General features: G+C 37.6%; 2 protein-coding genes across 2 annotated transcripts in view; one reads left to right on the top strand and one right to left on the bottom strand.

Moving 5' to 3' along the window:
- Window positions 1–17191, top strand: part of LOC117381289 (glutamate receptor 3-like) — a 67330-nt gene that overhangs the window by 13452 nt on the left and 36687 nt on the right. Inside the window, 1 exon segment of the mRNA XM_055226770.1 lies at window positions 11162–11401. Within this exon segment, the coding sequence (XP_055082745.1) occupies window positions 11162–11401 (240 nt within the window).
- mtmr2 (myotubularin related protein 2) overlaps window positions 1–17191 on the bottom strand; it is a 91712-nt gene that overhangs the window by 68558 nt on the left and 5963 nt on the right. The window lies entirely within an intron of this gene.

The following is a 17191-nucleotide window of genomic DNA, read 5'->3' as shown; positions in this document are numbered from 1 at the left end:
CTAGATGATCCTGGGTTTGATCCTGATTCTGATGAACACCTTTGCAATAGTCTTTTTTTGCACAATTTCTGGCCTGAAGGCTCAGTTATGGGTGAAAAGTCAACCATCCTATCATTTTTAGGCTGGTATTAACCCAGCTTAGTACAAGCAGTTGCATCACAGTGCAGAAGTAAACTTGTGAAGGCCGGCTGCTAGATGCCACAAACTTTGATGACATTTGGTCAATTTTTCCAAAGTCTTTTATTCTCACTAACTATCCTCCTCTGCCATGAGTCACCCATGTGTGCGCGCAGACACAAGCTAATGTTAGAGTGCTGGAGTGTGTAGGCACTGGAGGCCTCACTAATGCACCAGCACCAAACATTTGATGAGGCCAGATATTCTCCCCCTCCACCTCCTCCATAGTTCTATTTCATAATATACTGTGATTAGTCACTGGTTCTGTTTTATATACAATCAACAGTAAGTAGGCAAGCAGAGGTCAGCCCATACTTAAAAAGGTTAAAGAGGGATTAATGCTTGGTGAAAGGGCAAGCCTTAACAAATCTAACATTTTGGCCCAGTTTAATCTTTGAAGTAGGGGTTAACAAAATGCCAAAAATAATATCACAATTTTCTGGGAGTTAGATCATGATTTCGATTTTATCACAATTCATGTACATTTTGTATCTTTTTATTGCCTTATAAGATCAACAAAATCATCTGCCTTTTCTAAGAATTAACACTTCACTGCGATTGGTTAAATCCAGCTGTCACTCACCAGAGCCTTACAGAGGTTTACCTACTTTGAATGTAATGTAATGGCTTTGTAGTACAGAAAACAAAACAATAAATTGTGCAAAATTGCTTTTTTGAGCTTGTATCAAAAACATAGGTTTTAGGTTTTAGATATCACCCATGCATGTTGAAGATGTCTCCCAAGCCGAACCCTCCTAATGGTTAGCTGTAAGATTCTGTCCAGTGTTGCTCACCCCACAAGCCTATGTCATTCATGCTCCCACATGACAATTTTCCAGAAATATACAAAAGCATGATACAAAACTGTAAACAACAACTTGATTGCATTGCGATCGTGGTCTGAAGGGGGAGTGACTTAGTGTAGAAAGCAAAGGGAGAGGAAACTCAGAACAACACAACTTATAAAAAATGTTAATATGTTGTTTTTGGCAAATGTAGGATTTTCAAATCAATAAAAGGTAACATGGTGATCTAAATATGTTATGTGTTAGTCAATAACCCATAGAAGTAAAATACCCCCTCTTTAAAGAACATTACCTCACACATGCAAATAAAACCTGGAACAGTCTTCCTGAAGATGTGAGACAGGCCTCCACTTTGACAATGTTTAAATCCAGGCTCAAAACAGTTCTGTTTAGCTGTGCATATGACTGAAAGGTTTTTATTCTTCACTTTTCTCCTTTAATGTTAATTTTATAATTTTATGATGACTGATATTAAATGAGAAGAAACAGCATGATTTTACAATTATGCTTGATAATGAAATCGATGACCACACAACAGTGAAATCCATTCTTCTAGTGTATGACTAGCTTCAAATTTTTGTAATGATAAAGTAGCATTGATGTGACAGATTAAATTAAAATGACTTATTCTCAAAGTTACTCACCTGAAAGCCTTTATAGATTCCTACTAAATAGCATACAAAAGCATAACATGTCTTACTTGTATCTTTAAGTGATTTGTAATTGTTGCATTATCAAGTCAATTGTAATTCCATTATCCGCTGTGGAAGACAGAATTTTTCTTTCACACACATATGGCCTTTAAATCTGTGCAACATTTATTCTCTCACAGTAATTACGTAAGGTGTTAAGCATTGCCTTGTCTTAAGGTTTTGTTGATTCCAATTTGCACAGACTCCTAACACTTTTCCTTCTGCCAAATTTAAAGGTCACCATTGTAGCGGCTTACCCAGTTCCGGCTAGTTACTGCTGCTAACAATTGTGTCAATATGTAACTAAGCAAGAGTAACAACCTTGGCTTTGTCACATTGTGGTGGAGTCATTTAAAGTGACAAGTCATGAATGATGCATGAGACGAGCTTGTCAAATAGTTTGAGCCCAAGGGGAGGCTTTTTTGCATGATCATTTCTATCTTCAGTCTTCGCTAAAAAATGAGTTTTTTGCGGCAGAAGTGACATCCACAAAGATTGTGGCATCAAAGACACATGACGTCAGAGATAATCAGAAAAATAAGCAGCATTTTGATTTCAAGTCGCACGCCTGACTATTGGTGTCAAATACTTCCTGTGTACAATTCGGTTTTGGGTAAGCCCAGTCATGGAGGAAAGAAAATGTTATGATGTGATTTTAAAAATATCTATGTGACTACAGCCAGCATCCTGTCAGTTTGAATAATTCGCTATATGAGGGTGCTCATCCTTACGGAGTCTTTTGGGTAATACATAAAAGACCTCACAGTTTAGATGTTAAAATCCTGCTATTTCTTGTCTCACAGTAATCTTAACATAGCTGTAAAAAAAAAAAAGTGCAGAGGTGAATGGGCTTGGGGGCGAGCCAGTGGAGATCTGAATGTACTTATATGTCAGCCCAGTTACAGGCGATGCTGATCACTACTGACAAGCTACACTGATGCTGCAGCAATTTGTTGCACTGCAGCGTCCTTCAGAGAGTAGGCATTTTGAAAGCTGTGAATTAGTCAATGTTACCTGAGATTACCATGGGATGACAAGATGTACAGTGCAAGAGTTAAGTGATGAAATATTTAGGCACAATGCTTTCTACTTGTGCAATGTGTCATAATATTTTTTATACTATGTTTGAATGCTTTGAGATTTTTCCTCAGCCAAGGAGGATATGTATTGGCAGCGCTGTATTGTTATAGTGTTTGCCAGATAACTGGCAAAAGTAATGGTAATGATTGTTACGACATTTTGAGGGAAGGTCAGCAATAGCCCAAGGAGGAAAAGGTTGTTTTCAAGTACATCAAATTACTTTACACTTATTCTTACCACTATCCATTAGTTTCAGAATGATGAAAAATTAGAACTGTTGCTATAGTGATTAACATTTTAAAACTAAAAAATATCTTTTGAATGGGAAAAGTAAAAAATATTGAACTAGCAGAGCCTTGCTTGTGCCCCAGTATGCGTTCTATCTTTTACCACAAGCCTTTGTGTGTGTCTTAAGGAGGCGTCTTTTATTTTATGTGTACTAAATAACAGAAATAACAAATATACCATACACATTTGAAATTGCCACTCTTTACAGCTGTTCACCGGTACTCAAACTTCAAAATTTGGTTTTGATGATTATTAAACTATGACTATTTTTTATAGTCAACTAGACATGATTAATTGTTGCAGCCCTAATGTTGAGTATTAAAGTTTGTGGTATGTTTTACATGGGCTACCTCCAGGAAGGCACAAGACTTCATATATTTTTAGTATGACTGACATTTACCTTAATACTCAAGTTGTTATGTTGAATAAGTACCTTAACACCTTAATAATTTCAACCTGAAGTCAGAATGTGTTGGAAATGTGTTTATGTTTGGTTTGAAGTAAAGTCTTATTTTGACCATTTATCTTGATTTATCTGTGAATACATTTGCACATAGCTGTACATCCTATTCATTTTATAATTGCAGAGTATAATTTATTGGTTATGATTTATGATGCAGCAATAACTTATCTTACTTTCAGACTACATTCTATTTGCACTGTGTAGCCCCCACCCCCTCCCCCATCATCTGCTCTGGCCTGTGCCCTGCGTTATGTCTGTGGTCAGTCTGTCAAGATGTACTGCACAACAATGAGTAAAAATGTGATGCACCTCAATGTTAAAACAGACTGATTATGTAGTCTGTGTGCCCTTAAAATCATATTACTAAATAATAATGTAGAATGAAATTACCTATTTTAATTATTGAATAGATGAAGAGAGTTCAAATTATGTTCTCATATCACTTGTGTATTGCTGTCATGATTGTATTTGAGATATCTCCTTGACCTTAGATGTATCACACTTGTTGTCAGAGCTGCCCTTTTATGTGGTCTTTCCTAATCTTCGCCGGCTCCTATTAGCTTCAGAGTGCAGCAGAATGAAGAGGCTTTTTACCCTTTTTGTATTATGCTTCATGTAAGGTGCGCCTCTGTGATGGCTGTGCAGAATACAAAGGCTGTACCACAACAAATTTGAGTGTGTTTGTGGACAGAGCCATAAACAAAATATAGAAAAATTGTTCGGCAAAGTATAACCTTGTGGCTGTCGTTTTTGTCATTTATTGTCAGTTTCACCCTTTAAGAGCAATACTTAGCTTTTGCACCATCAACCCCCAGACCCTCCGTTCATGAGGGTTAAGGTATGGTACAATTAGAGGCGACACCAATATTGACAAAAAGTAACATCTACATTTTATTCTGATGACAATATTTGTAAATGTTTTGCAAATTTTGCACACAATGTGCCTTTGTAAACCTTTATTATTAGAAGACTATATGCTCCATTATCTAATTTTGCATATCTCCATAACATATATTTTGATATTGTAACACCGCCCCCACCTCTAATACTAACACTTTTCAATGTGCCAAAGTTATGCATGGAAAAAGTTCATTGCAACTTAGGCTTGAATTCCATGAGTGTCAGGAGAAATAGAGTAAATTACATATACACTACAAGAATATCAATGCTGTTTATAAGGCCCAAGAAATACAGAATATAGGAATTTAAGATATATCGATCAATAGAATTCAATGTTATACTTGATTTTAGAGTGTTTCCAAGTTTTGTGTTTTGGTTACATTTCTTGTTTACTCTATGTTGTCAATAATTATGCTACTAGTAGATCACACGCTTCACATTATGCAAACATGGCCTCTACCCACCACCCCTCTTCATTATCAGGATTTTTCTGTTCTTGTTTATCTTCAAACACACAACATCTTTGCATGTTATGTTTATGCACATAAATCAGTTGCATATTACTGCTGTTCTGGGAAATTGACTTGAATTGAAAACAAAAAAAAAACTGTTGAAAGTAGAAGTTTACATACACTATATAAAAAACATATACAGTACTTTTTTTTTTTTCTTACTGTCTGAAATGAAATCAGACTAAACGTTTCCTGTTTCTATTTGCTAAATGCCAGAATAATGAGAGAAGGATTTTTTAAGACAATTTTTCATTACTTTCTTCAAAATCAGAAGTTTACATACAGTAAGTTTACTCTGCCTTTAAATCATTTGGGGAAACCCAGAGGATGATGTAATTGGAAGCTTCTGATTTGTTTTTACATTTTAGTTAATTAGAGACACACTTGTGGATGTATTTGAAGGCACACCTGAAACACACAGCTTCTTTGTGTAACATCATGGGAAAGTAAAAAAAAATCAGCCAAGATATCAGGAAGAGAATTGTGGACTTGCACAAGTTGGGTTCATCCTTGGGTGCAATTTCCAGATGCCTGAAGGTGCCACGTTCATCTGTTCAAACAATTATATGCAAGTATAAACTCCATGGGAATGTCCAGCCGTCATAGCGCTTAGGAAGGAGACAGGTTCTTTGCCCCAGAGATGAACATGCTTTGGTCCAAAATGTGCATATCAACCCAAGAACAAAAGCAAAAGACCTTATGAAGATGCTGCTGAAGCTGGTAAATGTGTGTCATTATTCACAGCGAAACGAGAACTGTACCAACATGGGCTGAAAGGCCACTCTGCCAGGAAGAAGCCATTACTCCAAAAGAAGCATTACAAAGCCAGATTACACTTCTCAAATGCACACAGGGACAAAAAAAAACTGCCTTAATGAGCATCGTTACATTTGGAGGAAAAAGGGGAAACTTGCAAGCCTGAGAACATCATCTCAACTGTGAAATATGGGAGTGGCAGCATCATGTTGTGGGCTTAGGCTGGTGCACTTCACAAAATAGATGGCATCATGAGGAAAGAACATTATGTGGAAAGACTGAAGCAGCCAGGAAGTTAAAGCTTGGGTGCAAATTGGTCTTTCAAATGGACAACAACCCAAAGCATACTGCCAAAGTGGTTACAAAGTGGCTTAAGGATAACAAAGTCAATGTTTTGGAGTGGCCATCACAAAGCCCTAATCTCAGTTGTATTGAAAATGTATGGGCAAATTTGGAAAGGCAAGCAAGGCAGCCTACAAACTTGTCCCAGTTACACTAGTTCTGTCAGGAAGAATGAGCCAAGATTCCTGTCAATTCTTGTGGGAAGCTTGTGGAAGGATATCCTAAATGTTTGGCAAAGTCATACAATTTAAAGGGAATGATACCAAATACTAATGAAATGTATGTAAACTTCTGACTTTGAAGAAAGTAATAAAAAATTGCCTAAAATCCTCTTATCTCTCATTATTCTAGCATTTAGCAAATACAAATCATTTTGGTAGTCCTAATTGACAAAGGCAAAGTTTAGTCTGATTCCATGGCAGACTGAGAAAAAAACATGTGTCTTTTTATACAGTGTATGTAAACACTTCTTCTGGTTTCAACTGTATAATAATTTTTATAATCTTCTTACCATCTTGGCTGTTTCTCTTCCCTCACACCAGCTATAACTCTGCTTTTACTAGGCCTCCTTCACTGACATATTCAATACCCCCCATGCTCTAACTTTATTTTCAGTAATATAAGAAAAGCAGACAAATATACAGGATTAACAGGAGGATTCATTTAATAGGGTCATCAGATTGTCTGTCAGGGCAGTTTGAGGTGAGTAATAGCCCTTAAGACAAAAGTGTCCCTCCTCTGTGTCCTGCATTAGATAACATAAAGTGTCTTTCTGATGCACGGCTAATCCACATTCCTCTCCATCACCATCACTTCCAGCCCTCTCCAGTCACTCTTTATCTCTCATTCTCCAAAAACAAAATGCATAAATCTCTTGCTTAAATTTTAGGTGGGATACTTGCCAAACCCTGTACAGCTGTCCAGTATTTTTCTATGAGAAGAATGTGCCTATAGTGTCTGTCAGTCAGCACTTTCCACGATTTCTTGGCATCCCCTCTCTCACTCAGAAATGCTGTCCCGTATGGCCATCAGGACAACTTGATTACTTTTGTTTTTGAGACTTGCTTCCAGTAACTTTTTTAGTTCCTTAGACGAATTAAGTGCATTGCCGCACCTAATTAATTACTTTTTAAGTTGGACCCAATGATTTCTGTGTCCATTAGTACAGTCTGTCAATATTGATGGTCTTGGCAGGAGTAAGCGAAGAGTCTTAGCTACTGTAATTAAGACATGGACTATTTGCTTCTCTTAGAGGTGGTTCTCTTATATAATAATGTTAAAGGTGCACTTTGTATTTTTGGGAAGGTATGCCACTGGCTATGTTTCAGTATGGCATTAAACCTATCACATTCAATTAGAAAACGTATTACTATTTTTTTTTTTATAACATGCATTCTTATTGTGAGCGGTGTCACCTCTCCACAACTATGACCTGTAACATGGCCTGTTGGAGATAGATAACTGTGATGCCATACTGTGGAATCTTTAAGGCAAAGCAATAACATCCATAGAGACTAACAGTCGGTAGACCCTCCATCAGATAAAGTTACACAGTTCACCTAATATTGCTGAAAACTTTACAGGCATGTGCTCCTTGGATTGCAATGACAAGTAGTAGAGCCAGTGGAGTACAGCACACTTACAAAGCAATCAGCCTACATTAACATACAGTGCATCACTGTATTTTTATATGTTTACTGGCACAACGCCATTTCTGGTGTTGTGATTCAGCAGCTGTCTTGTAGAGAGCTGCAGATTTCTGGTGGTAAACATATTCAGTTTCAGCTGCTGAGACTGAGAACATCTGCCATAATGGAATGTCACCACTGACAAGTGTAGACGCACACTAATAAGGACAGTACAGAGTCAACAGCAGACAGAACTGACAGGAACATTTGATGGAAGAGTTTTAGCTGAACATTTTCTGTTAAATCTGGCATGTTGAAATTCAGATATAATGAATGCATATCATGTGTCAATTTAGCTTTACAGTGTTAAAATTATGTAAACACTTGAAGAATTAAATATGAAGTGTCATAACTTCTATAATCTACTATAATCAAGTTATTCATTTTTACACTAAACAAAAAAACATTAGCCTTAAGCATATTTGGCCTTTTGAGTACCACCAGATCAAAATAAAATTTAAAACAGGACTATGTCTAAATTGGGGCTAAAATGGGACTACAGTTGCCATAGTACTTCTAAACAAAGACCATCCCAAAGGACAGAAAGGTGGATTAAACTGACTCTAAACTTGCCAAATATTGTATTATTGTATTATAACTACAGAGCATGTACCACAATCTGTGAACCACTAAACAAGAAGGTCCCATTTTCTAGTCCAAATCTGTATTTATTTATGGTTTAGTTGAAAAAACAAATACAACATGAACACAACAGATTATATTGGTATGATTGTTTACATCACCAAGGCAAATTTACGACAAATTTTGAATAAAAAGTTTTGTAGCACTAAAATCTGAAAATTCCATTGTTTTTATTAGTTTTTCTCTTACATTTCCATTGACCAAACCAATCAAAACTAAAACTGAAAATCAATGGCTTGATTTTTGAAAACTTAACATTTCACTTGAGGAGTGAAATGCTCTGTGTCCTTTATATGTGTCTGTCCTGATATGTGACCCTGCCGTGGGACAGGACAGTGTGCACAGGTGTACACCAGGTGTACTCTCATGAGACTAGTCCGACATGCTTTTATACCTGTCCCAGAGGGGAACAGACGTCTCTTTTCTCCTCTAGCATCACTGGAGGCACTGCTTTGTGACAGCTGCAAAAAATAACTCCCATCTCACATGAGCAGGATATTTGTTACCACCACAAAGTCACATTATTCTGCTAAAAGTGCAACTTCTCTCTTTGTGCTTTACACAATTTATGTATTCTCTTTTCACACAAGGGCATTGCTTTATCCTTTCAATAGAACTTCCAGAATATATTTTGTGAAATTTGGCGCTATGCAGCAGTGGAAGCAGTATTCAACTGTATAACACCAACCATGGCAGGTTCCTCCAGCATTAGCAACTTTTATGATCTAGATATAACATATTCTCCACTCAACAGGAGAAAGCTGAAAGGAAAGGAGTCTATAGCCACCTCCCTCTGACTTAGGAATCATAGATACAAGAAGGATGAGAATGCAGTAATGAGCACCGTGAGTGGTGGGGTTTGGAGGAGCAGGGTAAAAGCAGACACCATATGTACAGTGCTGGGGTCATGCAGTCTATCTATATTACTACAGCAGGTTCTCTACAGCAGTACTTGGGCTTAGTACAAGAGTCTTTGTCAGTTTCATACATTTTATGTCATCTACGCACCTTGAAAGACATGCTTGACTGAACTAAAAAGAGGTGACAACCAATGTAACTGGCTTGAAATGATATTGTATATCTACTTTACCTAGTAACTCTGGCCCTTGCAACTGTATTGTCAGAATGATTACAGTCTAAAACTAAACTGCACAAAGAAATTGCTACAGTATCCTGCACTTTATGGTTATAATTAGGAGTGTGTAAAAATGGTGCCAGTAAACAGTATTATATCTGAATATAGAATAAGGAAATCTAATGACACTGACGCTTCTATTTATATAAAACACTTACGTCCCGTTTACCCACTGTTTTTATAATAACAGTGTTAAAATGGAGAATTTCACTATTGAAGATAAAATGCAAATAAATAAATAAATAAGACAAGACATAAATATTTTTATATTGCCTCCAGCTTTTGAGCAAGTTACTTTAAGCTATAAAGAGGAACGCCTCAACTTACAGAGAAACAAAGAATCTGTAAATGACAACATTTAATGTTAGATGGAATAGAAGAGGTGCAGCAACTGTGCCCCTGAACTCTGACCTGCTCCTCTTAGAAACCGCACAAGTGTAGTTACATTAGTCCGCAACTCTGCTGTTTCCATTTAGATTTTCTCAGCGCACATTCATCTTTTTAAGTAGAGAGAGGACTATTTTCTCCTCCTTATTTTCTGAGATGTTTTTGTTCACAAATACAGGGCTGACAGTATTTTAACTCACATTTAGAAGTCTTTCTTAATTCTTCAGAATTACAAAAAAAAATCAAAAAAAAAAATCATGGTGACTGACTTCATATGGACAACGAGCACATATGGATTTTCAGCTTATAAGCAGTTGCTATAGTTACAAACACATTCCAAAGTCATAGTCACCATATTGTTTAAATCATTGGGGATTTATCAAGCACTAGCAGGAGAAAAACAAGTTTTAGTTAAGTTTAAGCAATAGTAGAATAAATCCAAGTCTTCACCAGCAGCCAGAAAACATATATTTACATCAATGAAAAGACACAAATTATATTCAGACTCTGAAGATGGATGTGATTAGAACTTACATTTAGTGCATCCTCTGGCTTATCCTGATAATTTCTTTTTTTACGAGACACAGGTCACGGCCTTCATGCAGTTCGCTCCCTCTTATTAAACCATTTAGTGTGAACAAATAAAATAAAACAGTTAGCACCTTGTAAGAACCAGTATCCACTACAGCAGGGACTTTATAGGCCCAACCTCATTTCTGTGTCCCTGCAGATGGTAACCGATAGGGCTTGTTATAAATCTTTTATAGTGCAGCAGAGCCAGCCGCCTGCACATTTGCATGCTCATATTTAAGGCTATTTGTCCATTATGAGCTATGGCCAGTGCACTGATTTCCCCATTATTTCCAGTTGATTACACGGAGCGCTTGCATTTGGACCAAGGAGAAGTGAAGGGCAGTGGGCAGCGCAGCGTGGCTATGTGGAGCTCACATCCAGTATGGCACACATTCACACAGATACAGACCCTTTCACATGATTAATGCTGCCTCATTGGAGCCTCATTGTGAGGTTTAGGCTGCAGTGCCGTTCAAAGCCATTTTTGTGAACTTTTCTACACAATATCTTCTATGGTCTTAAAAATGGATGTAAGAATACATTTTGACTACATTAGCGGCCTTCAAAAACATACAGTGGAATCTCACCATACGGTAACAGAAGGCATGCAAAACCTATAGTTTCTTTGCTAACTTAATAATTAACATGCAAATGCTAGGAGTTGTGCTTTATATTTTTAAATAAAATGCTGACATTTGACCTCTTGACCTCTGTCTCCAGTTTGCTCTCAGTTCTCACGAGGAGTCTACGCCATTTTTGGCTTCTATGACCGAAAGTCCATGAATACCCTGACGTCCTTCTGCGGGGCACTCCACACCTCCTTCATCACACCCAGCTTCCCTATCGACACTGACGTGCAGTTTGTGATCCAGATGAGGCCCAGTCTGAGGGGGGCCGTCCTGAGCCTGCTAGACCACTACAAATGGGAGAAGTTTGTGTATCTGTATGACACAGACAGAGGTAAGCATTGTCCTAGGCATTATATCACCACCATCAGTTGTTCTCTAACTTAAAACAAAACCAATATCACAGCACGGGTACTTACTGTGTGTCATCTATATTCTAAAGTGAGCCATACTAAATGAGGTCAGACAAGAGCCCAAATTAGGACTGAACCACTTCTGAACCAAATTTCAACAAGGCTACACCTTATAAGTAGACTAGAGCAATTAAAAATATACAGTTTAATACTTAAACTAAACTAGTGATAGGTGATACTTAAATTAAACTAGAAGGTACAGCAAAGACTTCCACAGTAGTAGAACTACAGCTGTCAAAACTACAAATTTGTAGCAGTATTAATTCTGAAAAAAAAAAAAAAAAATTATTTGGACAAAGTTTCCTAAATAGTTTCAGAATGGGCTTAATCCTTTATTCTGTCTATATATATATATATATATATATATATATATATATATATATATATATATATATATATATATATATATATATATATATATATATATATATATATATATATATATATATATATATATATATATATATATATATATATATATATATAAAGACAGAATAAAGGATTAAGTGTGTGTGTGTGTGTATACACACACACACACACACACACACCCACACACATGGAGGGTGAAATTGGTATTAAAAATATGCATTATTGCAAGCGACAATGTGAATGATCATGTTGCATAAGAATATGATTATTCTAAATCCTATGTGTTTCTAGTTTCAGATTCTAGTATGTAAATCCCTGAACCCCTGTGCTCATTCTAAGTAGCCAGATGCATTTAAATTTATGTTGCTAATGAGTCTAAATTGCCTCGCTATGGGGTTGAATGCAGCTGAGAAATGCAGTCAATATCTCCTTGCACCCAGTGACTCACTCACAGGTGCTGCTGCTGTACAAGTCTGACGATGCTACAGTTCCTAATCCTCACCAATCGCAATCGCTGTTTAGAAATCAGCCCTAATTGAATTATACAAAGACAGAAAAACAACATGCTCCTCCGCTGCACACATTTCATGGACTCTAACTCTACTGACAGCACTCATCTGGAGGTAGTTTACAACAACAATATATTTGCATTTTGAACATCGAGCTTAGTTTCATTCACAGCAATAGGCTCAATATAAATGGTACGAGATAAATAGAAGCATGACGTATGCCTTGTATCTTATCAGCTCTTACTAATGCAACATTGGCTTTGTGTTTAGATAAATATAGGCCACAACATTTTTATTTTATTTTATATATTGACATATTATTACTCATTTTCATACCTTTCCAATATCATGCAAAAATCATCTGTGCACAAAATCTCCAGTTGGGTGTCATCTCTCCAAGAACTACAGGGACTCAAATTGGGACTCAAAGGGGATAGCAAATTCTGACACTCATTAGCTAGTTGCTGCTTTTAAAATGTTTTGACATGGAAACTACAAATTCTAGACCCTCTTAGACAACTTTCTAAAATATTTGTATGTACTGTAACTGCATTTTTATGACTGTCCTCTATTCCACTTTTAATCAGCTTTGGACTTTGTAGATATAGGTCTAGATTGGCACTGCAGGTGAAGTGTCCTGCTGTGCATCTAAGGTATTTTTAAACTACAACAGAACATTTCTAGGACAAGAGCACTCCCCTCCTCTTCCCCCGCCTCACGTTATATCTGCATTCCAGGTGGGTGTCACGTACTGCAACTGTGTCTTAAAGAACTCTAATACACACACACTCACACATACACACACACTTTTGTCACATTTTCAGTTGCATCACTACTTAGTCATCTGTCACCAAGTAGCAAATATGAGTAAAACATGCAGCTAGGATCCCCTACAGCACTAATAGTGATTTATATACAGCTCTTTTGCAGCACGTTTAACCACTTTAGGGACTTTGTTATTGTAAAATTGTTTGGGAGCTATGTGCCATTGATCTACGTGTCAGAGCTAGATTTCGCAAGCACATAATTGGTTTGGTGGAAGCAAAAAAAAGAAAAAAAGTGGAAAATAGTTTGTGTTCTCTCCGGAGCAGAGCGGTCTTCTAGTGCTCCCCTGTGTGGACCCTTGTCACTGGGATGACTCTTGCCTGGCAGCTCACCATCTGTAGCCCTCTGCCAAGTTCTCAGTTATGAGCAGGTAAACATTAGGGTAGGAATGAGCCAGTAGTGTGCTCATTTTGTATGGTGCTGCTATGGTCTGGTAGCATTATAGTCTAAGTGGGATTATTTGTTATGAGTTATGGAATATAAAGTACAAACTAGAACCTGGAAGCAAACAGCAACAAGGTAATGATGTTAATGTTAGAAAACAAGAAAATGGTAATTACAATTAAGGGTACACTTTATTGTCCCTGTAGGGAAATTTGTCCTCTTTTCTTACATTTGAACAATCCTTTAATATCACTGGTGCAATCAATCAGGAGCAGTGGGCAACCTCAATGCAGTACTCGGGTGTCCATTTTCAGATCCTGAGCAAGGCTTGGTCAGAACTACCTAAGATTTGGAAAGATAGTGGCTGATGTGTGTGTAGCTGCCAGTATTATTAAATCTTTTGGTCCTTACCAAGAAGTTTGCCTCATGCGCACAAGGCTTTAATCAGAGCAGAAGTCCGCCCAGTGTCAGTCTCATATCAGGGGCACATTAGCATGGAGCTGTCGATCCCTGGTGCACTTCTCACTGTAGTGGACTCGTCTTTCCTTTCATCACACACCATAAGAAGGATTTCTCTTCTCTAATAGCCCCCAGGCACAGCTCACATCAAAACTCAGGATCAGCGTGATGGGGTTTGACTGTAATAGAAAGTAAAACGCCCAGAGACACCACTTATTGTAGTGGAGCATGAACTCTCGTTTAATTTCCAATATGCGCTTCAGATTAGCAATGGTGCCCATCCAGAACTGGCCTGACTTTCATGTCAGAAAAGCTCTGCCCAATAAGTTCACTGCTCTCATTTAAATGTTTCCCCTAAATTGAGTTTTCATTAGGACCCAGTAAAAGGCTAGTGCCCGTTTCTCAAAGCCAGAACAATGGGTCTGTCCCTGTTTTCTGCAATGCCTCATTAAAAAGACGATTGTTTGATAAACAAATCTTATCTGAAAGCAGTTACCAAAGGCGGCACTTGGCTCCGAAAACACAGACCACTGCACAACAAGAAAAAGCCTTCTCCACAAAGGCCATTAAAGAAGGCCCAGGCTGACTGCAGTGCAGCATCACCTATTTATCCAGGACACGCTGCAGATGAAACGTCCTCATTAAACACTCTAATGGCCGCTGGCCCAAAAGACTTCTTGAACTGAGAACATCTGGGTTTCAGCATCTGTCCACCCAGCTCAGACACCCGCTTATTTATGGGTAGGCATACCTACTAAAACAGCACCCAAAGTCAATTACCCAGGATATTTATCAACTCATTCAGCTCAAATTGAGTATAACTTGCACACTTGTAAACCTGTACGTTTATGGAACTTGTCTATTTTTAGTCTTCAATAACCAAAGCAGTAGGGATAGAATAGGAAATCACGAAAGAGACAAAAAAAACATGGTGAACAAAGTGAATATTGATGCCAGCTCAAGGCTCCTTGGCAAGATATAACCGTGTGCCGCATTACTATTATTGTTATAATAGTACAAATCTTTCCAAAATTTTACTTTTGCTTATATTTATTTTATCAGACATATGGTAGGACCTTAAATCTGAAATGATCAACAATCCACTCAAAAACCTTCATTTAAATTTTAATTTTAAATTAAGTGGTCTTAAAGCTACAGTATGTAAATTTATGCTCTTGCATGATTCTATGGAAATGCAAAGTTAAACTATGGAGAACCACATTCTCCATGGAGATAGATATGCTTTATACCATGCTGTGGAAGATGATAGCCAGAGGAACAACATTTGTGTGTAAACAAATGTAGTCTATTTTATGGGTTAAAAGTTACATACTGTACCTTTAACGTATTGTAGCTGTAATATGCACACTTTAGATTTTACCACTATATATGCAGGTATATACCTATCACAGTAATGAGCATCAATGCAGTTAGCGCCTGATGTCTGGATCACCAGAGAGAATGTGATTTCTTTAGTTTTTCTCCTTCTTCTCTGTCTTTATAATATCATTTACTGTGTGGCACTAAGTGTAATATGAAACTCTATGACTCTACTGCATCCTTCTGTTTCATAGACTTTGCATTACACAGACTAGGCCCTAATGCCATTTCACAGTCATCAAAACGAAAGACACGTCTAAGAGCATTAAGTGCAGCTCCTCCTGCTGCAGCTCTGACAAATGAGACTGGCCCGAGCATGCAGGCATTTGCATGGGTGCGTAATCACTGTGCCCCGCTGCCCAGTGTCTGCTTGGTTTCGTCTCCACCAGGAAACCTCTGATTAATTGCAGGCTGCTAAAGAGCTGTACTCAGCAGTCAGGCAAGCAGTCTCATTAACAGAGTGGGATAAGATATTGGAGGGAGATGGAGGGAGTCTGGCACAAAGCAGCTGTTTCCCTCCTTCTTGAAGATGGACACTTGTCAATAAGGTCTTGACCTGGTCTGGCAGGTGAACACTGTCGTCTCCCTTTGTTCTCATAGAGAGACTTGGCCTGGAGTCTGCCATATACGATTTCAGCTTTAAGAGGCCCCCTGGTTCAAGGACATATGTATTGTCCAGATGAGCCTCCTCCAGGCTCCTCTATCCATACTGGATTATGGGGATGTGGTGTACATGCAGGCTTCAGCTTCTACTTTGAAACAGCAGGAACCACTCTTTCACTCTGTCCTTTGTTTTATTATAGGTGATGGGTTTGAAACCCCTCACTGTATTCTCACGGAATGGCCATCACTGTCTGTTATAGGAGAACAGCACTGTATGAAATGTATCTATAAGGGACTACTTCAAAAACTGCTACAATACCTCAGCTGCTTGTTAATCATTGATACTGGAATATTAAAAGCAGATCACATGACTGTATAAGTTTAAGGACTAGCCTCACCAGAACTGAGATGGGAAAGAGGCTTTTAGCTATGGATTTACTATGGCAAAAAATAAAAATCTGATGTTGCATTTTTAGTCAATTGTAAAAAATGGAGGAATATTATCCCCCGTTTTAATGCCCAACTGGACAATAAAGACAAGCAGAGAAAAGGGAGACCTAAATTTTTTGTAAGAAATGTATTAAGCAGATCCAAGACTTTTCAGTATTGACATAAATCACAATAATCCATGATTGGGTATCTATTACGCCACAATCCACATGAAAATAATGCACAATGTACTCAAATAACAAAAAACAAGAGATCTATCAAAACACATTTAACTATCTAACCTGGGATTACACCAAAATATAAATAAACATAATGTGTGCCTTTGTATACAGTTATACTGTATACTTGCGATACTGAGCCTATTTTAATATATAATATTAGTTTATGTGACTGAAATATGGAGAACATTACACATTCTACTAATGACAGCTAAACGTTTAATAATTTGATAATATAGACTTTAATTACAAATTATTTTATGTGTTAGTAGTAATTATTTATACACTTTGGTAGGCAGAGAAGATAGTCAGAAATACATGGTCAAATGAATAGTATGACATAAAAACAGAAATGGAGTGCAGAAGTCAGCAGAGTCCTGAATCACAAAACAGTCCAATGCTCTAAGGGGCCAGTCCTGTCACATCCACTGTCACAAAACACCAGCGTTTACTTGGACCAATCTCACTCGCCCACCCACTTCTATTTCTGCTTCATCTTCTTGTCATATCTAAT

This window comes from Periophthalmus magnuspinnatus, chromosome 14 (genome assembly GCF_009829125.3).
Source record: "Periophthalmus magnuspinnatus isolate fPerMag1 chromosome 14, fPerMag1.2.pri, whole genome shotgun sequence".
NCBI lineage: Eukaryota > Metazoa > Chordata > Actinopteri > Gobiiformes > Gobiidae > Periophthalmus > Periophthalmus magnuspinnatus.
This window is presented reverse-complemented; position numbering and strand designations above follow the sequence as displayed.